Here is a 24,042-nt window from a genome sequence, read left to right on the forward strand (position 1 = left end):
CGTTCATTCAACAAACATTTATTGAAGGCCCGTTATGTGCTATGTACTAATCTTTAGAATCTGATGTATGGCTTTTTATCCATTTTCCCTTATACTCGCATTCTTTGACAAACTAGGCAGACAACAGCATAGGAAATGTATATTTAATCATTCTCTTGAATGGTCAGAACTCTAAAATCAAGTTTTCTATAACAAAATGTAATACAGGCACAGTAGGTCCAAAGTGCCAGGGAGGCAGTGGTCAACATACAGAAAGTGTGGGAAGGGGCCTGGCAAGAAAACATTCTTTTCCATCAAAGTTTCATTCCTCAGGGCCTCATTTCAAAGGTTCATTGCCCTTGCTTTCAGAAATCTCTGTTTCAAGGAAGTTACATGTTTTTGCTGCCTTAATTTGAATTTTGACTAGGCAGAGTGCTGAGATCTAAATTCAAACTGAGAGAACTTGTGATGGAACTCAGGCAGCTCTCTCACAGGACTTGATTTGTAGAGTAGGAAGAAAGGAAAGGGACGTAGAAGCTCAACCAACTGAAGAAAATCCATCAGGAATTCCTGGTTGCCTGAAACTGAGTTCTGGCTCTCTGTGCTGAGGCAGCAGCCAAAGAGAGAGAAACTAATGCCTAATTTTAGGAAGCAAACAGGTTTGTTTGCTCCCCTGTTTTCTAGATCCTTTTTTACTCTGCATTAGGGTTTCTTAATCTCAGCACAATTGACATTTTGGGCTGGATAATTCTTTGTTGTGGGTGGCTGGCCTGTGTGTTGTAGGATGTTGACCAGCATCCCTGGGTTCTATCCACTAGATGCCAGTAGCACCTCCAAGTTGTGACAACAAAATTGTCTCCAGAATTTCCAGGTGTCCCCTGAGGTGGTGCAGAGTCACCTGGTTGTGTCCCACCACTGTAGACGCTGGTGAAAGCTGAGGTGGTCACTGTCCATGCAGGATATGAAGTAGAAGCCTCAAACCCTGTGATGGCAGGATATCACACACAGTCAAGATGAGAGGTCTTCCTTTCCTGGACCATTCAAGGATGAACATCATCTGAGAAGTAAAATAGTATTAATTTGTTTTAAAAATCAGGTGTTCACATAGTTTAGAAAATCAGTGTTGCCCAGCTACATTTTTTATGTTAAAATTATGATGATTTTCCACATATCTTAAGCATGTGTCAGGTGGGAGGAGATGCCAGGGCACTTTTGCATTGTAAATGAAAAGTGAATCATTTGACCCATCACTAAAATACAGCTACCTCTGAATTGTGAAGTGGCAGCTGATTAGCAGCTTCTTACTGAATCCACCAGTTTAATTTGTGGATTATAAAATGTGGATATATTGCAATCAAAACTTTCTAGAAACTTCCTCAGAGCAACATTACAGCAATATAGCTAAAGATTCTGAGACAAATGAGTTGCAGTATCCCATTCTCTCACTCCCTGGATGGAGATGGGGAGATCCCTGAGATATGGGCATATACTTGTCTCTACATTCACTTTACTTCAGAGTCTACTACACTTCTCTAGTTCAGATGAATTGTTTCCCAACTTTTAATATATGTCTTTGAAGATAAATTTATCTTGTTCATATTGAAGTCTTCTGTGGGTTGCTTTTGGCTTCTTCTTCTTGATGTTATTTGTTCACTCCTGAGTTCTAGACATAAATTCATTTCTCCCCAGAACTATAAAACTAGGTCATATCTTGTGGTGAAATAGTTCTGCAGATTCCTGGAATTCTGAAAATAACAGCAATAGGATACCATTACAGCCATTCAACAAACATTTATCAAGAACTGAAAGTCTCCCTTCCACTTGTTTTTCTGTATTTTGATGATATTCTATTGAGGCCACATGGTATCATGGGTTGCTAGGGGAAAGGAGATGGCTTGAATCTTCCCTTAAGGAAAGGGATCATCCTCAGAGCAAACAGGAACTGAGAGAGGAACTATGGGCAGGCTCCTAGATAGAAGTGGAAAGGTGGCTTCTGAGTTCTCAAGCAGGCAATGTGTGTGACCTAAAGTGTCATGATCAGTTATAATATGTATCTCAAGTAATGACCTCTTCATTTATTTTTTTAAAATTGATTTAAGGTTATCCCTCTGTAATTCTAGAGAGAAAAAGATGGAGCTGCAGCTAACCAGGTAACAGTATATAACCCTTTGTGTACTGCATGTGAACATATATGTCTTGGTTTATTTTTAAAAAAAAAAAAAAGACTGCAAATTTTACTGCTCTAAGGGAATACAAGATAAAGATGAATAAGCTATAATTTATAGGTCAGATTATCTAGTCACAGTATATTAAAAACTCATTTCCTTGTGGGAATCAAGGAAAGAAGAAAGGGCTCCTTCTACTAATGAGATACTCAAAGGATAGTTTCCTTAGGGAAATCTCCCTCCAGTGATAACCATGGAGGTCGGAAATGATGGAAACTGGCAGATTTCCTTACAAAGAATCTGTTTTGTGCCCTTCACCATAGTGTTTGGAGAACAGGAGAAAGACAGGAGAAAGGATGAAAAGCAGATCAAGAGATCCCCAGCCAAGATGGTGGAGTAGAAAGACCCTGAGCTCACCTCCTTTCACAGGCACACCAAAATCAGAACCATTTGCAGAAAAACCATCGATGAAAAAGACCGGAGCCTACCAGAAAAGATCTTCTACAACTAAAGACATAAAGAAGGAACTACAGTGAGACAGGTAGGAGAGGCAGACTCAACGATATAGTCAAGTCCCATACTCCCAGGTGGGTGACCCACAAACTGGAGGATAATTACATTGCAGAGGTTCTCCCAAAGGAGTGAGAGATCTGAGCCCCGCATCAGGCTCCCCAGCCCAGGAGTCCTGCACCAGGAAGACAAGCCCCCAGAACATTTGGCTTTGAAGGCCAGCGGGGCTTACTTTTAGAAGAGCCAAAGGGCGGGAGGAAGAGAGACTTCACTCTTAAAGGGTGCACACGAAATCTCACATGCTCTGGAACCCAGGGCAGAAGCAGTAATCTGATAGGATCCTGGGTCAGACATACCTGCTGATCCTGGAATGTCTCCCAGAGAGGCAGGAGGCAACTGCATATCACCCTAGGAACACAAGCACTGATGGCAGCCATTTTGGGGAGCTCCTACCATGTGGACACTGGTACTGGCAAATGCCATTGTGAAACTCTCCTTCTAGCTCATCAGCACCAAGACGTGGCCCCACCCAGCAGCCTACAGTCACCAGTGCTGGGATGCCTCAGGTCAAGCAGCTAACTGGGCAGGGACACAGCCCCACCCATCAGCAGACTGGCTGCCTTAAGACCACCTGAGCCCATAGCTGCCTCTGGACATGGCCTTACCCATCAAAGGGCCCAGGACCCAGCTCCACCCACCAGTGGGCAGGTACCGGCCCCAGAATCCCCTGGACCCTGATGCTGCCCTCCAGGAAGCCTATTCTAGCCTCTGTGCCAGCTTCATCCACAAGGGGGCAGACACTAGATGCAAGAAAACCACAATCCCAGAGCCTGAAGACCTAGCTGGCCACTAGCAGGCCAGACCCTGCCCTGGGGAGCAGCTGGGGCCCAGCCCTAACCACTAACAGGCCAACGCAAACTTTGAGACACCCCAGACCCAACTGTGTCAGGAACCGCGCCTACTCCCCCGCCCCCCCCTTCCACCCCCAGCAATCCAAGACCAGCCCTGGGACCCCTGGGCCCTGCAGTTGGACTCCAGGACATGGCTTTGCCCGCCAGTAGACCGGCACTAACACCCTTGCTTCACCCATCAGTTGGTGGACAATATTACCAGAGCTTTCTGGACCCTGACTCCATCCACTCATGACCCAGCACTATCCCTGGGTCCCCGTGGGGTTCCGCAGTCAGCTGCCTCTGCAGCCAGCAACCTCCACATGAGACAGGGCCTGGCAACATTGGACCAAGGGCTAACCAAGCTTACTAGACCTCCCACGTAGTCAGCCTGCGACAACAGGAGGACCCATGCAATCCTCATATGAAGAACTCTAGGGCATACAGCTTGAGTGATGAGAGAGGAGTGTGCTGTTGGGACGCATAGGAGGTCTCCCACAAAATATCACTTCTCCAAGGTCGTAAAATGTAACCAACCTACCGGATACATAAAAATACAAACAGCAATGTAGCAAAATGAGGTGACAGAGGAACATGTTCCAGATGAAGGAACAAGATGATAAAACTCCAGAAGAACAACTAAGTGGAGATAGATAGGCAATCTACCTGAGAAGGATTTCAGGGTAGTGATTGTAAAGATGATCAAAGAACTAGGGAGAAGAATGGATCCAAAGAGTGAGAAGTTAAAAGTTTTTAACAAAGAGTTAGAAAATATATATTGATAGAACAACCAAACAGAGATGAAGAATACAATAACTGAAATGAAAAATATACTAGAAGGAGTCAACAGTAGACTAAATGATGGATCAGTGAATTGGAAGACAGTAGTGGAAGTCACTGATGCTGAACAGAAAAAAGAAAAAGTAATGAAAAGAGGACAGTTAGAGACTTCTGGGACAACATCAAGTGTACTGATATTCACATTATAGGGGTCCCAGAAGGCCAAGAGAGAAAGGAACTGAAAACATATCTGAAGACATAATAGCTGAAAACTTCACTACCCTGGGAAAGGAAATAGACATCCAAGTCCAGAAAGTGCAGAGTCCCATCCAGGATTAACCCAAAGAGGAATACACCAAGACACATTGTAATTAAAATGGCAAAAACTGAAGATGAAGAGAGAATATTAAAGGCAGCAAGGGAAAAGCAACAAGTAACATACAAGGGAACTCCTATAAGGCTATCAGGTGACGTTTCAGCAGAAACTCTGCAGTTCGGAAGGGAGTGGCACAATATATTTAAAGTGATGAAAGGGAAAATCATACAACCAAGAATACTCTAGCCAGCAAGACTGTTGTTCAGATTTGATGGAGAGGTCAAAAGCTTTACAGGCAAGCAAAAGTTAAGAGTTCAGCACTACCAAACCAGCTTTACAAGAAATGTTAAAGGAACTCTTTAAGTTAAAAAGAAAAGGCCAAAACTGGAAACATGAAAATTATGAAAGGAAAAAGCTCATAGGTAAAGGCAAACATAAATGTAGGAAATCATATCATGCACAAAGCTAGTAAGGCTAAAATACAAAAGTAGTAAAAATCACCTATATCCTCAGTAAGCAGTTAAGGGATACACAAAACAAATAGATGTAAAATATATCGAAAACAGTAATCATGAGGGAAGGAGAGTACAAATGCAGGGTTGTTAAAATGCATTTGAAATTAAGAGATCAGCAACTTAATACAGTCATGTATATATATATATATATATATAGATTGCTATATAAAAACCTCACGGTAACCACAAATCGAAAACCTATGCTAGATACACAAAAAGGTAAAAGAAATCCAAGCATAACACTAAAGATGGTCATCAGATCACAAGAGAACAAAAGAAGAAGAAAGGAACAAGAAAGAGACAAACCCCAAACAATTAACAAAGTGGCAACAAGAACACATACATCTCAATAATTACTTTAAATTTAAATGGACTAAATGCTCCAGTCAATAGATGTAGAGTGGCTGAATGGATAAAAGAACAAGACCTGTATACATGCTGCCTACAAGAGACTCACTTCAGATCTAAAGACACACAGACTGAAAGTGAGGGGATGGATAAAGTTATTCCATGCAAATTGAAATCAAAAGAAAGCTGGGGTGGCAAAACTTATATTAGACAAAATAAGCTTTAAAATAAAGACTGCTATAAGAGACAAAGAAGGACACCACATAATGATCGAGGGATCAAGCCAAGATGAAGATCTAACAATTGTGAATATATATGCATCCACCATAGGAGCACCTAAATACATAAAGCAGATGTTAATGGACCTAAAGGGAGAAATCAACAGTGACACAATAGTAGTCGGGGACTTTAACACCTCACTTACATCAATGGACAGATCTTCCAGACAAAAAATCGGTAAGGAAACACTGGCCTTGAATGACACATTAGATGAGATGGACTTAATGTCTATATCTATCTATCCATATATATATATATGTATCACATTTCATTCAAAAGCAGAATACACATTCTTTTCAAGTGCACACAGAACATTCTCCAGGATAGAGCACAAGCTCGGCAACAAAACAAGCCTTGGTACATTTTTAAAAATTGAAATCATATAAAGCATCTTTTCCAATCACAGTGCTATGAAACAAAAGAAGTCAACTACAGGAAAAAAAGACTGCCAAAAAAAAAAAAAACCACACCGAAACATGTGGAGGCTAAACAATATGCTACTAAACAACCAATGGGTCAATGAAGAAATCTGAGGAAATAAAAAAGAAATACCTAGAGACAAATGAAAACACAATCCAAAAATCTATGGGACACAGCAAAAGCAGTTCTAAGAGGGAAGTTTATAGCAACACAAGCTTACCTCGGGAAACATGATCTGACCTGATCCCACAACAGCCCCATAAGAAAGGGTTTCCTCTGATTTCGTTGTTTGCATACCACCTTTGCAATTTTTATAATATCCATGTACTACCTTTTATCTAAGTATACAACTTTATATTTGTATTTCAACCACTTTTTTAAAATACATCTTTATTGGAGTATAATTGCTTCACAATACCATGTTAGCTTCTGTTGCACAACAAAATGAATCAGCCGTATACATACACATGTCCCCATATCCCCTCCCTCTTGAGCCTCCCTCCCATCCTCCCTATCCCACCCCTCTAGGTCATCTCAATCACTATTTTTTAAAATAAATGTAAAATTTTTTTTACCACACTCAAAAAAGCAAAGCAGATAAACAGATTTTTGTCTTCCCTTGAGGACTTAACAATCTAGGCAAGGAATATATGTGCCTTAGAGAGTGTAAGATATTATAAATTATACATGCTCACCAAGGGGATGTGAGATAAAAGGACCAGCAGGAAATGGGTGAAGGAAGTGTGGACCTGAATTAGCATAGAGTAGAGGAGATTTCCAGGAAGGGGCAGAGAGAGAGGGAGCAAGGCCAGAGAGCAGTAGTAGGTAGCTGAGAGAAGGAGGAACCTTAGGGAGAGAAACTTAGAGAGCTGTGACTGCATAGCTGAGGACTTTAACTTTGATATACTAGTGCCCAGAGAGTCACTTTAGGTTGCAGAGTAAAGGACTGCTGTGATGAAAATAGCATTTGAAAAATTTTATTCTGGCACCTTGTTTCCTATCACCTGAAACAGAGGGAGGAGCAAGTACAAGGTTTTAGAACTAGTCGGGGCATGAGATGATTAGGGTCAATCTGAAAGACAACATGGGCAAATAGTAGAGCTTGGTGACAGATTGACCTGAAGGACAGAGGGGGACAAAAATAGCTCTAAGGCTCTTGTGAGCCTGGTGCATGGTGGCAGTGCCACTGAGTAATGTGGTAATGTTGACTGTAACTTCACAAGCTCAGTTGTATACAAATTCCACATGCAGAAGAATATTCAGAAAGAGATGTCCTACCAGTAATTAGAGCCAAAGGAGTGAAGTGAGAGTGGGAAGTCTTAGCAAGAGGGCTAGTTGGTGAGTGCTTTGTCAAGTCTCCAGTCAACAGGGGCTTTGTTGAGTGGGGCTGGGAGGAGGCCACTTATGTGAGCGATTATGCTCATGTCATGATGTTTCATTGTGAAATCCAGAGTAATGAGTCGGGGCCAAATATCTCTTTCTCTTCAATAAGATATGTTTGCCTTCAAGGATGACTCAATAAATGAAAAGGTGTTTGAATTTACACAAATATTTGAATTGCATAGAGTTGTTTTTCCTGTAAGTCTGTCAATGAGGTCTCTACTCTTTGTTAACAAATGCTTACCTTTCACAATAGTAGTGGAAATAGTGCCTACTGCCCTGACATTATTAAATGTTTCTCTCTGAGGCTGGTGCTGGGAGCTGCTTGATTCCTGTTAGGGACACAAACACACACAGTGGCTCCCCGACACCATTCGTGATTCATCTCACCTGTCGTACCAGTGACTCTGCATGTTTCTGTGTAGCCAAGGTGCATTATTTTAGCATCAGGTAAGGGCAGAGAGGCCGGAGTACCCAGGTGATGGCAACAGAAGAGACACACAGGGAAGCCTTTGAGTTCAGCAGCTGGAGGTGACTTTGCCTTTTAATCTCAGAGTCTGTAAAGGGAGAGAAAAAAGTTCAGGGTCATAGAGGAAAAGCTGGATGTCTCCTTCACATGGCTGGTTAGCAAAGAAAAACACCCCCAAAACCCAGAACAGATTGTTCCTAATATAACTTGTGCCCTAATTTGAGGGCAATTTTGTACCTCATTCTCTACCTTTCTGTAACTAGCTTAAAAGCAGAGCTTTCCCTTTCTGCAAAGAAGTTCCATTCTCTCGTCCACTCCAGTGAGCATTCAGCCAAATGAAAAACGAATCCAATAAACACATCGCTATTGGTTACCAAATAAAGAATAGGTTAAACCAACAGCCATGGCCAGTCCTTGGTGTCAGACACGTTTTTTTCCCTCTAGGCAGTGACCTTTACAGGTTCTGTGTCATTTGCTTTCATCACACCACTACAGAGTAATGAGAAAGTATTGTTCTCATTTTGAAGTAGAGAAAGGCAGAAGTGAAGAAATTAAATTACTCTTTACTCTATTTTCTCCCTAGACAGTCCAGTGTCATTTAGCTCATTTCAGCTCTGATACTTACTAGCTGTGTGACGTCAGGCAAGTTTAGGCCAGTTACTTTATATGTGCTACAGTTTCTTCATCTATAAAATAGGGCCAAAATAATAATAATCAACTTCATAGGATTCTTGTGAGGATTAATGAGTTAATACAAGTAAAGCACTTAGAACAGAACCTGGCACCATAGTAAGCATTCAGTAAGTATTAGCTGCCAAGACAATAACAGTAACCCCACTCAAGCCTAATAAACATTACTTCCATTAAGCTGATCATTTTCCAAATCCACCTCCTTAGCCCAAATTCTGTCCTAAATTCCACATCTGTATTTACAGTTGCTACTATATGTCAGTTAAAAATATAATTATTCAGCAAATATTTTTGAGCACCTGTTGTTTGAGTTCAAAGGGGTCCAATAAACACCCTCTCCCCAGCTGAGTTCTGAACCAATTAAAGAGCAAGACAAAGTGAGGCAACTGGAAGACTAAAATCACCTTTATTCCTGATAAATCTGATAATAAAGGATTAAGCTTTGTCTGCAGGGAAGTGGGCTGCAGCCCAGACTTCCCCAGTGACAGGCAGCACGAGACTGGGGCAGGCTTCCTCCCACAAGGGCAGATTCTACCCCTGAAAGCTGCCGGCTTAGAGGAGAAGAGTAGAATGTATACCTCTGGTTATAGCGCGAGAGAGAAGGGAAAACGAGGAGCTGAGCCACTTATACCCAGCTTCTCTCATAAACCCACCAGTCGGGAAAGTTCGTTTCTCTTCCTCTGCGGAAGAGTGAAAGAGGAGAGAAGAGAGACTAGAAGGGTTACGTTGGTGGGGATCTCTTCCCGTGGAAGGAAACATGTGGAGGAGGGATGAAGCAGTCTCCCCCAGACTTGCTGTATGCTGGGTAATGTGCTAAGCATTGGACATCTCTACCTTTGTACATAGTGGGCACTTTCAACTCAACAGCTCTAAAATCTTCATCTTTTTACCAGACATGTTGCTTTTCCTACATTTTCATTTTTGTTGGTAGCATTACTAAGCAACCTGGTTATAGCAATATCAGACCCCTTTTGACTTGTTCCTTCTCTTGTCCTTCACATTTGTGTCACCAAGGCCTGTAGATTATTTTCTTCATTAACTTTTGATTCTCCCACCTTTCCTTCCCATTGTCGCTGCCCCAGTGAAGGCCCTCATAATTTCTCCCCTGGACATTGACATAGGCTTCTGACTTCATGCCTTCCTAGTCTATCAAAAACATTCTTTTTCTTCAAAACCCAGCTTGAACTCTTCCTCATCTATTGAGCCACTACAGTCCTAATTAACTACTCTTTCCTGTGGGTACCGTATCCACACTGATTAACTTCTCTTATGACAACTGTGCTATTCATCCCAGTGTTTCATGGGACTTACAAATTACTTTGTATATATTTGGCACTAACTAGATACTTGTTGAATGAATGACCCAGATTAGCAGTATAGTTAGCAGTATAGTTATTCATTTGTTGAAAAACTTACTTTGTGCATGGTAAGAAGGAGTTATATTATTTTATCTTAATTTTGAGCTATGTCATGCTTCTAAAAGTTGGATATAGTCCTAGTACTGGTACATGGAACACTTGTTCTGATGTTTCCAATAAGCATGTATGGAAAAAGAACCTGCTCACTGAACAAAAGCTGTGCCCAGTTTCTGTGGTTTGTTCGGTTATTGCCATTTCTATTAGAAGACATTAGTTATATAGTTGGAGCTTTTAATTGAGATCTAAACTGAAATACTGTTGTTAACACTCATTGTTTTAAAATGCCTAATGCTTATTTCCCCCTTCTCTTCTGGGAAGGCCTTCCATCCAGGTACTGCCTCATTGGTCTAAGTATGGGCAGCTGACCCAAGTTAAGCTGTTCTGGGAATATATTCAATAGAGTCAGACTGAGGGATTGAGCTTCAGTCTAGTTACTCTCTTGAGTGAAAGAGACTTTTAAAGGTAGGAGCTCTTGGCAACCATATTCTGCCCTATAGACTAAAACAAGACAGTAAATTAGAGAGCAAAGAGAATAAAGTCGAAATGAGAGACAAAGAATGGAATTTAAGTTCTTGGGTCCAGCTGTTATTGAAGCCACACTGCACTTTCTGTCCTTGGTTTCATGAGACATCCTAATACCCTTCTAATCAATTCCTTCTTTTAGCTTAGGCTTCAGCTGGTTTTGTTTTCTGTTATAGGCAACTAAAAGTGTTCTAATTGGTACAGTCACCAGTTTGTTTCACAGGATAGTGGAAGAGCTCTCTCTTTCTCATATATATGATTTTTTACTAGATACTTTTTTTATTGTGGTAAAAAACGTAATATAAAACTTACTATCTTAACCATTTTAAGTGTACAGTTCAGTAATGTTAAGTATATTCACATTCTTGTGAAAAAAAATCTCCAAACTTTTTCATTTTGCAAATCTGAAACTATACCCATTAAACAACAACTCTGTATCCTTTCCCCTTGGCCCCAGCTCCTGGTAACCATCATTGTACTTTCTGTTTCTATGAATTTGATTACTTCAGATACTTTTCAAGTGGAATCAAATGGTAGAATCAAATAATATTTATCTTTCTGTGACTGGCTTCACTTATAGCATAATATCCTGAAAATTCATCCATGTTGTAGCATGCAAAAGGATTTCCTTCCTTTTTAAGGCTGAATAATGTTCCATTGTATGTATACCACATTTTGTTTATCCATTCATCTGCTGGTGGACATTGGGGCTGCTTCCTCCTCTTGGTTATTGTGAATAATGCTGCTGTAAACATGGGTGTGAAAATATATCTTTGAGACACTGCTTTCAGTTTTTTTGTACATAATACACAGAAATGGGACTGCTAGATCATTTGGAAGTTCTATTTTAAGTTTTTTGAGGAACCTCCCATACTGTTTTCTGTAGTGGTTGCACCATTTTACAGTCTCACCATCATACACAAGTATTCCAATTTCTTCTCATCCTCACCAACACTTGTTGTTTTCTGTTGTTGTTGTTGTTAGTAGCCATTCTAATTAGTATGAGGTGATATTGTGGTTTCCGTTTACATTTCTCTGATGACTAGGGATGTTGAACATCTTTTCATATACTTGTTGGCCATTTTGTATATCTTCTTTGGAGAAATGTCTGTTCGAGTCCTTTGCCCATTTTTTAACCAAGTTATTTGACTTTTTCATTGTTTAATTATAGAAGTTCTTTATGTATTCTGGATACTAATCACTTATCAAACATATGATTTAAAAATATTTTCTCCCTTTCCATAGGTTGCCTTTTTGTATATATAAATTTTAATTAAAAAATAGCCGATGAGGGACTTCCCTGGTGGTGCAGTGGTTAAGAATCCACCTGCCAGTGCAGGGGACACGGGTTCGATCCCTGGTCCAGGAAGATCCCACATGCTGCAGAGCAGCTAAGCCTGTGTGCCACAACTACTGAGCCTGCACTCTAGAGCCTGTGAACGACAAGTACTGAGCCCACGTGCCACAACTACTGAAGCCTGTGTGCCTAGAGCCCATGCTCCGCAACAAGAGAAACCACCACAATGAGAAGCCTGTGCGCGCCACAACGAAGAGTAGCCCCTGCTCACCACAACTAGAGAGAAAAGCCCGCGCCCAGCAATGAAGACCCAATGCGGCCAAATAAATAAATAAATAAAAATTATTTAAAAAATAGCTGATGAAAATATGGTTTATTCAGATAAATTCAGCAAACATTTAAAGGGTACTTAAAATGTGCAAGGTATTCTGTTTGGTACTAGGCTTGATATAAGACAGTGGTTCTGATACACTCCTTCCCCTATAGCTTGAATTCAATTTAACCCCAGCAGGGATGGTTTTAAAATTCATAATTCAGGCCTATGCATTTCCTTGACACTAGCTCAACCCTAGGTTTTGTAATATACTAAAGCACTGCAGGGAGAGTAGGGGGTTGAACCTCCCTGGCTCCTGGTCTTCTCAGCCTGGGAGGCCAGCTTAATCTGGAGCTTTCAGATTAATCTTGTGCCAATATTAGTGGGATCTTGAGCAAGTCCTGGAAGGACTGAATAAGAAAGACTAAGGCAGACTCTAAGACCTTTAGTCTTCAAATCAGAAGTCTTCTCAAAGGCAGGATAGACCCAAACCAATTTTGGGGGGACTCGGGATGTAGATCACCAGCTGAATATATAAAGGATTTCAAATAATCATCACTTCTCCACTGCTTTACCAAACCAGTCCTTCGGAGTTAGGGCCTCAGAATCCTAAACACTGCTCTCCAGACAGTAAGAAGGTATACAAGATGAAAACTCATTGCCACCTTTGACCTGTATGCCATAAATATTGTTTCGTATTAGTTTTCTTCTTACATAATGCAATCCCAACTGGAATTGTGATCGAGATCTCTGTGAAACTTTCTGTGCCCTGGTACATAATATATCTGTTAAAGAAATTAGATTTTAGTTTACACTAGATTATAACCCCAATAAACCCACACCAAACGTGTAAAGGGACCCACCTGTCACTTTGATATCCCCTGTGGCTTTGGCAAGGTTGTTTTCAATCACACAGGAGTATGTGTTGTTGATCGTGACATTGTAGAGTACAGATACAACCTTCATGGTCACATTCTCAGAGTTCAGCTCAAAGCTGGTGTCGGAGACTTCTGAGAAGTTGGCTCCCTGGTCAACTTGGGATGCCCAGACCACTGTTGGCTGGGGAAACCATCGGGGAGCCTCACGTCGTAAGCTCTCTGAGGTGGCGTTACAGTCCACGTTCACTTCTGGGATGCTGAAGGCTGCAGGGTTGAAGGTCAAAAAGGGGCAGGGGTCAAGGTCAGACGGATAAGACAATATAGCCTTTGAAGTGCTAGGTCTTAAAAACACATTGAAGTGACTCAGTACTTTCCCAGTGGGCTGTCTGTGTATGACCGACCCATTGTATTGTAGGTGCAAAAAATGATTTGCTCATAGTACTGCTACACATCACGACACTTTGGACAATATCACAAACTCCAAGGACCTAAGTTCTAGGTATACTTGTTACAACAAATAAATTTCTCCAAGTAAGAGGAGTTCCAGTGATCACACAAAAAAATTATCAATTAGGGAAACTGGGTATTTATTTTCCTAGGCACCTATGAAGCCGCCTGAATTTTATGTAATTTTTCTGCCTGGAGTGTAAAAGCGTGGGGAGGGAGAAGGAAGAAACAAACAGCATTCACCTACCCACAGAAATTCCACACACAGGCCTTGTCATCATGGGGCTCTGAAGTTTGCTTGGGTAGAGACTGCCCAGCCCTGGTATCCATGAATAAAGACAGGCATTTGTTTTCTTTTAAGATAATTCTCCTCACTGGAGAGGCAAGTACCTTTTGAATTTAAGACTAACTTCCTCCTCCATCTAGGCAGAGAGACACTTAAAGAAAATGTTAAGGCCTGGACTTTGGCCTGTAAAATGTTTATTATGCCAAAAGGGCAAGATACAAATTATTAATTTAGCATCTTCCTTTGCCCAGGACTGTGCTAGTGTGGAGTGAGAGGTGGAAGGAAAGCCTTTGCCATGCCCTTCAAGAGCCTGCTGCCTAGCAGGAGAGACGTACTTGGAGCACATACTTGGAGCAGGCAGGGCACAAGCTCCTGGGAGATGATGTGGGAACCTGAGTGCACATGACAATGAACCACCATTTATTGAGGGTGTGCTCTGTGCTAGGGACCAAATTCCAGACATTTTTTTTTTGTTCCTCACAACAGCCCTAGGGATATCTATTATTGTGCCCATTTAACAAAATAAGCTTTTAATTTTAGAATAACTTTAGATTTACAGAAAGGTTGCAAAGACAGTACAGAGAGTTCTTGTATACTTCTCACCCAGTTTCCCCTAATATTAACATCTTAAATAACCATGATGCATTTGTCGAAACTGAGAAACTATCATTTGTATATTACTATTAACTAAACTCCAGCCTTTATTTGGATTTTACCAGTTTTTCCACTAATGTCCATTTTATATCCCAGGATCCCATCCAGAATACCACATTGCACTTATTTGTCATGTCTTTTTAGATTCCTCTGGTCTGTGACAGTTTTTCAATCTTCCCATGTTTTGCATGATCTTGACAGTTTTGAGGAGGACTGGCCAGGTATTTTGTAGAATGCCCCTCTATTGTAATTTGTCTGATGTTTTTCTCAAGATTAGACTGAGGTTATGGGTTTGGGAGAGGAAAACTATAGAAGTAAAAGTGCCCTTCTCATCATGGCACATCAGAGAGTGCATGCTATTAACATGATTTATCATGGGGATGTTAACTTTGATCACCTGGCTGAGTCTGTGTTTGCCAGGTTTCTTTGGAAGCTGGACTTCACTAAGTCGAACACACCCTAAGTGTGGTGGTCGGGGAGGGGGAAGTTCTAAGCTCCACTTCCTGGACGGGGAGAGATCTAAATACATTATTTGGAATTCATCTATAAAGAAGATTTGTTTCATCTCCCTCATACAAGTATGGACTCGTGTATTTATTTTATGGTTAGTTATAATTTAATACTATGTTGTTTATTTTGTTGCTCAGATGGTTCCAGCTTTGCCATTGGAAGCCCTTTCAGTTGGCCCCAGTGTCCCTTTGACCTGACTTTATTAACCCCTATTTTAGGATAAAGAAGCTGAGGCTCAGTGAGGTTGCCTTGCCCAGGCCACTGTATGTGCCTAGGTCTGACTAGATCTATGCTTCAAACCACTACATACACATATTATGAAAGGTCCAAGAAAGATCTGTGCAGGCTAGCTTAGCCTGGGTTGCCTCAGGATACTTTCTGCCTATCCTTCAAGGCTCCTCCCAAATGTCAAATTCTCTCTATGGGGGCCTTCCTGTCCCTTTCCTCCCTATGCATTTGGATATGATCCCTTTCTTCCTCTGAATCTCCAAATCACTCTATTTATATTTTCTCTTAAAGCATTTAATACACTTTACTAATTATTGTAGATATGTCTCTTATCTACATATTTTTCTTATTTACATATGTTTCTCATCTCTGCCCTGACCCTCAACTCTATAAGCTCTACACTCTCAGCTCCACAGAAGGAAGGACAATTATCTTTGTTTCCTTAATCATCTTTTTACTCCTTCCAATATCTCTGTCCCTTGTACATAAATTCAGAAAATATGTTAAATTTAGTTGGTAAGAAAGCATGGATTTCATTGGAGGAGGATTAGTGAGTTTATAGGCCAATATTGTTTTGGTCAATTACCTTTGAACTTCTCCTATGATGGGTTCCACTGTCATGAGTCCCTGGAGATACTGATTTCAGATTTGGGCTAGGGCCTACTTAGCACAGAAAAGTCTCAGACCAGATTATAGTCTTCTCTCACTAGCAAGACCAAAGGGAAAGAACAAAGAGCTACTGATGGAGAAAACATATTCTGGCAAAATATTTCAGGGACTATATGAGAAAATTCAGAAGAGGCTAGAGTCCTGAGCAAAAGATTTTAAGACCTAATATTATAGTGGGTTACTTCCGGAGCTGCTGTGGGTCTTGGACAGCAAGCATGGCTGCTAGCAGAATTTGGATGGTCTTTGATATTAGTCACTCATGAGCATAATATGACATTTCATCAGCAATTCACACTCTCTAGTCTCAAATATCTTCTGGCACCTTCTTTCCCTCTCTTCAAAAGTAACTCACCTCCAGTTTTATACTCGAGGTTAGCATTCCCCTTGCCTTTAGAAGTGATGATGTAACATTTATAGGTGCCAGCATCTGTGAGTTGCACATTTTTCAGCCTCAGAGAGGCATTGCCAACTATTACTTGATCAACAAACACTGCTGTCCGACCTCTGAACATTTCATCCTGGTCCGACAGGTCATCTTTGCCTTCTTTGAACTCACGGACCAAGCCCGTAACACCTTCCTTCAGCCACTGTATCATGATATCAGAAAGTTTGATGTCGGGTTCAAAAGTGCAGCTCGGGATTCCATCCTCCCCAGTGTTCCCAGCTGAGGTGAGAGTAGTGACTGTGATGGAGTGTCTCCCTACAATTCAGGAAACAAGGGTCAATGCCAAGGGAAGCTTTGGAACATCTACAACCAAATCCTTCATTACTAAAAAGCCAAACAGGGACTTCTGTAATAAATTAGAAATATACAAAACAGGAGAGGCATGAAAAAAGAAGACATAAGAATAGAAAGAGTATTACGACGATAGTTTTGATACCTACAGCAGATCTGCCAATAGCAGATTTTTTTTTTGCGGCACACGGGCCTCTCACCACTGTGGCCTCTCCCGCCGCGGAGCACAGGCTCCGGACGCGCAGGCTCAGCGGCCATGGCTCACGGGCCCAGCCGCTCCGCGGCATGCGGGATCTTCCCAGACCGGGGCACGAACCCGTGTCCCCTGCATCGGCAGGCGGACTCTCAACCACTGCGCCACCAGGGAAGCCCCAAAGCTACACTTTTTGAGACCAAGCAACTGAAATCTTGAGACCAAATAAGAGGAGATCGTATTGGACTTGGGTTTTCAAGATAGGAATTCAGATCTTGGTTTTGTCACTTAAGAGCTACGTGACCTTGACTACATCTCTGGATCTCAGAAAAATGGAGGTAATGATATCTGTCTTACCTACCGTAAAGTGCTCTTGTGAGGATCAAATCAAATGGATGTGAACTTGATTTGCAAACTGTAATTACACATATAAGGTATTGTTATTCTTAGTTAACCAGAAGTGGCACAGACGTGAAACCTCACGTTAACTAAATATGGCTAATAATTCTGAAGAATGCTAAATTCGAAGTGTTGTTACTTTTATCTCCACTTGAATGATGAAGAAACGAAGGCATAGAGAATAGAAGTGATTTGGTCAAGGTCAGAGTGCTAGCTATGGCATAATGAAGAATGATACTTAATTAAATTGATTTTTGGCCTAAGATAGAAGTCACACCCTTCTCTCCAAACATATAACAAGTATTAATTATGGTGACAGCCACATCCACTGCCTCTTCCCCACTTGCCCAGCTGACAGCCCACTCAGTCTGTAAAGGATTGACCAGCTCTTCTCTCTGTACTGGAGGCTGCTGACTGGGGATGCCTACAGGGGTGCTTTAATTAACTGAATATTCTTGAGAGCCTCCTTCTGTGGCTTGGATGTGAAGGTAAGGAGAGGATGGGTCTTTGAGCCCAAGAAGAGAGTGGAACAGACCCAAGGAAGTGTGGGCGAGAGACCATGAGAGGAAAAGGTGAAGAGAGTCCCCCATCACCAGAGCTGCCTTAGATCCTGAGGGTTTTCTGGTCTAGTTCCTGTCCCACTGTCTGGGTATCCTTTAAACAAACACCTTATATTTATAATGGTCTGCACAAACCTCTCTTTCTTATAGCCAAGAAAATCCAACATGATGGATGCTGAGCACTTCTCAACTGGACTTCTCAGCTTCCTTATTGGTATTCCTGCCTCTCATCTTTGCCTCCATCTAATCCATTTTACATGCATTAACCTTACAGGTAGACCTTAAAGTACAATCCGAACATGTCAGTTTCCTAATCGCTAATCTTCCACTGCTCCCAAGGGCTGTGGAATAAACTTCAGACTAACAGCATGGCCTTCAAAGTTAAATATTGCATGCCACATAGGAAATGCCCATAGATATTAGCCCTTTCCAGCCAGACTTCCCACTACACCCTTTCAACGTCTATATTGTAGTCTTTGCATATCAAGTGATTTATTTATTTATTTATTTATTTATTTATTTATTTATTTATTTATTTATTTTTGCGGTACGCGGCCCTCTCACTGTTGTGGCCCCTCCCATTGCGGAGCACAGGCTCCGGACGCGGAGGCTCAGCGGCCATGGCTCACGGGCCCAGCCGCTCCGCAGCATGTGGGATCCTCATGCCGCGTCCCCTGCATCGGCAGGCGGACTCTCAACCACTGCGCCACCAGGGAAGCCCCTAGATGAATTTTTATTATAAAGAACAGAGAGTTACTGATGGAAGAAAAAGTACCAGTAAAAACGAGGCAGAGGAAACAAAAACCTGTGCATAGGCTGGGTCGGGAGGATGTTTTGGAGGTTTTAGAGTGTAGGAGAAGAGAGGCTTTGGAGTAGCTGCCATGCATGGTCATTCATGTGGGAGATTTGGGAGAAAAGTGATGAAAGAAGGTAGTATGAAGGTCAGCTGTGTAATATGAATGCAACACACCCCATCCCCTGCCTTGGCATTTTATTGAATACTGCTTTAAAGATTTAATTTGCTTTTTAATTGTTTTTACTTGACAGATTGATATCCAAGACATTGCAGGCTAGTACTGGTTATAATTATACTATGCATCTTCACACACTGTGCACTGTGCACCTACAATTTATAGTTCCCTCCTCTCCTTTATCACCAGTTACCCAAATTCTACTTATATTCAAGGCTATTCAGATGGCAGGACTCGCATGAAACCCCCCTTTTGTTTTTTTGTTTGTTTGTTTTTGTTTTTGTTTTGTTTTGTTTTGTTTTTGCAGTAGGCAGGCCTCTCACTGTTGTGGCCTCTCCCGTTGCGGAGCACCGGACGCGCAGGCTCTGCGGCCATGGCCCGCGGGCCCAGCCGCTTCGCGGCATGTGGGATCTTCCCGGACCGGGGCACGAACCCGTGTCCCCTGCATTGGCAGGCGGACTCTCAACCACTGCGCCACCAGGGAAGCCCGAAACCCCCTTTTGATATGCCAAACCAAAATTAAAAGATTGTCTCTCTCCTCTTCCTCAACACGTTTCTTTGCCTTTATTATAGCATCTGTCTCCCTCTACCTTGTCTCTAGTCTGTCTCTGGCACTAATTTGTAAGCTTTTCAAGGGAAAAAAATGTCTTAATCATATTTGTAAGTCCTATAATGCTTTGATGGTTAATTTTATGTGTCAGCTTGACTGGGCCACAGAGTGCCCAGATATTTGGTCAGACGTTCTGGGTGTGTCTCTGAAGGAGATTAATATTTGAATCAGTAAAGGAGATCACCCTCCTTAATGTGGGTGGGCCTCATCCAATCAATTAAAGACCTAAATAGAACAAAAAGGCTGAGCAAGAGGGAACTGGTGCTGCCTTTGAGCTGGGACACAAGTCTCTCCCTGCCTTCAGACTTGAACTGAAACATTGTCTCTCTTTGTATCTTGAGCCTGCCAGCTTTTGGGCTGGAACTAGCCATTGGCTCTCCTGGTTCTTAAGCCCTTGGACTCAGACTGGAACTAAACTGTCTGCGTCTCCAGCTTGCTGCCTGCAGATCTTAGGACTTCTCAGAGTCCATAATCATGTGAGTCAATTCTTTCTAAATCTCCCTCTCTCTCTGCCTCTCACTTCCTTTCTCCCTGTACCTCCACCCTATTGGTTCTGTTTCTCTGGAGAACCTGACATATAAATTCTGGTACCAAGAAGTGGGGTACTGCTGTAATAAGTACCTAAGCACGTGGAGGAAGTTTTGGAACTGGGTAATGGGCAGAGGCTGGAAGAGTTTTGAGGTGCGTGCGAGAAATGTGGATGTTAAGGGCGATTCTGGTGAGATCTCAGATGGGAAATAAGGAACATGTTATTGGAAACTGGAAGGAAACAATCCTTGTTAGAAAATGGCATAAGAACTTGGCTGAATTGTGTTCTAGTGTTTTGTGAAAGGTAAAACTTGTGAGTGATAAAATTGGATATTTAGCTGAGGAGATTTCTAAGCAAAGTGTTGAAAGGGAGGCTTGGTTACTCCTGACTGCTTACACTAAAATATGAGAAAGGAGAGAGATGAATTGGAGAAGGAATTGTTCAGCAAAAAGGAACCATAACTGGAAGATTTGGAAAGTTCTCAGCCTATCCATATCGCAAAAAATGAGAAGACTGTTCTGAAGATAGCGCTCAGGGTGTGGGTGAACAGCCATTTAATACGGAGATCATAGGTATGACTCATGAGAATTTTAACAGCCACCTCAACAGAAGCCAGGAATAGAGATAGGATTATATACTGCCAGCTTGGTACAGAAAAACTAAAGGGAATAGAAAAATGAGACAAAATGAAAGAAAGCTGTCAGACTTCGTAGATCTTACAGAACCAGACCATGGATCTATTCAGCTCTATGCTTCAGCAGGCCAAGGGCCTCTATTTCAACAGGCTGGAGGGCCTGTAATGGAAGCCTTAGAGATGGGGCCATCTGGAGCCTGGGGTGGGGGGTGGCAGTGGGACTTCTCAACTGCTAGAATTGTGAGGAAATAAATTTCTATTGTTTAAGCTACCCAGTGTATGGTATTTTGTTATGGCAGCCTAAGCAAACTAAGACAAGTGCCTAGTGTTATGTTTCTACAGAGAAAAATAATATTTGTTGAATGAATGAAAGAATGAAAATCAGTAGAAATCAAAGCACTGTTTGAGATAATGATTCTATCCAAAATGATTGTAGGAATAAGGAACATTTGGCTAGATTATCCCATCTAAATTTTGGGGAAATGTGAGTCAGTGAAAAAGAAAGCAATGAAAATACACCATGATTCTCAATAAAATCATAGAGCAAGCGTAACTATGTTACAGCAAGGGTAAATTTGATTGTAGTTTATAAAGTTCCATTAAAGTTGAATTGAAAAATTACTTTTTAGAAAAAATACATGATTAGCACAGTTTATGGAGAGAATGAAATGGTAATGACATATCTTAGTTGAGTAATTATGTTACTGAATTAATTTTAATGCGTTGACCCTGAGCCCACAGGTGGAGAATTTATTGAAATATCTCTTAGAAAACTTAATGACTAAAAGTAGGCAGCTGTGGAGTGCCCCAGGGATCCACCGCAGGCTCTAGCTCATTTACGGTTGCATTAAAGATGTGGCAGATGGAATGCGTGTAATGTTGATTAAATCCCCCCTCCTTGTAGCAAATCAGGAGGAGGAATAAAAGCCAGTGAGAATTTAAGAAACCATGAGGACCTGGCCATTGCTTTGCACCCAGAAAGCAATCAATAAATACTTATTTTTTAGGTGAATAAATGATGCTTACAAGTGATAAAATGAGATTTACTTTGCAAGCAACAGTATATAAATAGTGCTTCTCTCAAAAAGAAATCTGTTTTCAATTTTGCAAACAAATATTGGCTCAAGGAGCTATGTTCTAGGAACCACAGTCTGGCCTAATATGACTCTCCAGACCTCTTAACCACCAGGGGCTCTTGTGTGGTTTGTTGAGGGTAAAAGGGCTTTAAGAGGTGGTTAGAGGCAGCTATCTATTGATACAGAATTTTGTTAAACAGGCACGGGTTTCAAGAATTCCATTGGTCTCTAAGATTCCATCAAACCTCTTTAAAGTTAGAAGTCCCAGACACTTACTGAAAATGAATTCTCTAGCTCATGAGGCCTAATTACTATCACAGCTCTGGTCTACATGGGAAAAGAGGAGCTGTCAAAGGGCGGGAGCAAGCTGAAATTGGAACCATTTTGTTTTCACACGAGTGGGCACTATTCAATTGCCCTCTGCAGTAGGAGCAGGAATCTCTTGGGAAGTGGGGTTATAGGTAACACAAGGCAAGGATTCTTTATAGAAATTACGATTCTGGGTTGCCCAACACCACTGGATGAAACCTGGGAAATGAACTTTCCTTTGAAATGACTCAGTAAGACAAGTTCTGTAGATTTCAGTAGCACAGAGAGCATCCTCAGCTTCTGCTGCAACCGAGCTGTCCAGATGGGCACCATAGCACATGGTTTAAACGTGGAAACACATAGGCTTAAGCCTGCACCAGTGGAACCTGTGGTGGCACCTGTGGGTGCCACTCTTGCCAGAGAAGAGGGCAGGGTTGGGGATAACAGTTGCTCTTGTGAGAAGACAGCAGAAAGGATGCTGGGCCAGGCTAGATAAAGGAATGATGTAGGGAAGCAGCAGCAGAGCATTGGCGTTTGAGAACAGTTATCAGGCTGTCTGTGTTCAAGTCCCAGCTCTGCCACTCACTGGATATGGGACCTTGGGCAAGTTTTCTAACTTCTCTATTCCATAATTTTTTTCATCTGTAAAATGGGGATGCTAATAATAGTAGCTTCCTCAGAAGGCCCCTGAAAGGACTAAGTGATACAATACAGGTAAAGAGCTTAACATAGGATCTGACTTGCCGCATGTTAAACCTTAAATCAATGACATTGATAACCATTATTAGAATCACTGGGAAAGATTGCAGATCAGAGCACAGGGAGGAAATAAACACTTTACTAAATGCTTATAGTGACTCATTTTAAGTCAGATAACAACCTTGAGAGGTAGGAATTACTGTTCTACCCATTTTATGCATAGGATAAAGAGGCTCTGGGGGATTAAATGGCTTGCAAGCCCCGTATCTAGCAAGTAGTGGAGCCAGTATCAAACTCAGTCTTGTCTGAGTTTGTCCTAAGCCTATACTCCTTCCACCACATTTTGCTGATATCCAGGGCCAGATTGAGAAATAGAGAGAGCCTATCCACTAAAACAGTATCCCCACCTTATGTAAAAAAAAAAAAAAACAATTAAAAACCATAAAACAAGTGTAAGAAAGGCCAACATCTGTCTATTTTCTCAGATGACTACAATGACAAAATATGTATCAATTTCTTTCCAAACAACTTCACTGCTCCTGTTTTGGTGCCATAAGCACATGTCTGATTGTTTTATCCAGTGACCAAAGATGGAGCATAATTAGGAGGCAGTGTCCTGTGGTTTCCTGCCCTGGCTTCCCTAACTTCAGAGGAGTTTCTGGGTGTGGCCAGGAAATAGTACAAGTTTTAGGAGGTGCTATGTGAATGCATTAATAATAGCAAATTATTATTAATGGCACTGATGGTATCAATGAAAACAATAATAGCAGCCATTTATTACACACATATGTGGCTGGCACTTTATAAACACTTTCTCATGTAATTCCCACAACGACTTTATTTTACCAGTGAAATTCTGGAAAGTTAAGTCATATCCCAAGGGACACACAGTTAATGTTAGACCTGAGATTAGAACAACTCTGATCCCTAAATGTTTCTACTATACAGAGCTGTTCAAAGTCACCCAGTGGGTGAGTGATAGCACAGGGACTGACAAATTATAGTCAGGGACCTTTCCACTGCATCTCCCTGCTTCTCAAAGGGTCATCCACGAAGGCTGCCCTAAAACCAGCCTAATGGGAGCTGTTCAGCCTCTCTTCCAAACAACCTACCTCAAAAGCATTTTATGTTTTATGGGGTCCATATTGAGAGCTTGTAAGGAGTGGAATGGCTATGAGAAGGTGACATACACAGCCTCAGGAGAGTTACAAAGAAATAGATTCTTTTCTGTGTTTAGGAATATCTTTACATCTTTAAAAATCTGTGTTCTCAGGAATATTGCCTGCAAGGCATACCAGAAAACACCCTTCTCTGCCACATCTCTGCATGAATGTTACCACTGGTATGGAGTGATGGGAAAGAG

General features: G+C 41.6%; 1 protein-coding gene across 2 annotated transcripts in view; it reads right to left on the bottom strand.

Annotated features, from left to right (window-relative positions):
* Positions 1-1,063: 1,063 nt before the first annotated feature.
* The window catches only part of VTCN1 (V-set domain containing T cell activation inhibitor 1), a 26,886-nt gene continuing 3,907 nt past the window's right edge, over positions 1,064-24,042 (bottom strand). The window contains exons 2-5 of one of the 2 annotated variants that reach the window (XM_007461623.1): positions 16,316-16,663; positions 13,155-13,433; positions 7,973-8,139; positions 1,064-1,716 (exon numbers count right to left, since the gene is read on the bottom strand). In XM_007461623.1, the coding sequence (XP_007461685.1) occupies positions 8,018-8,139; positions 13,155-13,433; positions 16,316-16,559 (645 nt within the window). In that variant the 5' untranslated portion in view covers positions 16,560-16,663 and the 3' untranslated portion in view covers positions 1,064-1,716; positions 7,973-8,017. Of the gene's footprint in view, positions 1,717-7,972; positions 8,140-13,154; positions 13,434-16,315; positions 16,755-24,042 lie in introns of both variants that reach the window. The other variant, XM_007461624.1, reaches the window with a different exon arrangement.

This window comes from Lipotes vexillifer, unplaced genomic scaffold (genome assembly GCF_000442215.2).
Source record: "Lipotes vexillifer unplaced genomic scaffold, Lipotes_vexillifer_v1.1 scaffold858, whole genome shotgun sequence".
In the NCBI taxonomy this organism is placed as follows: Eukaryota; Metazoa; Chordata; class Mammalia; order Artiodactyla; family Lipotidae; genus Lipotes; species Lipotes vexillifer.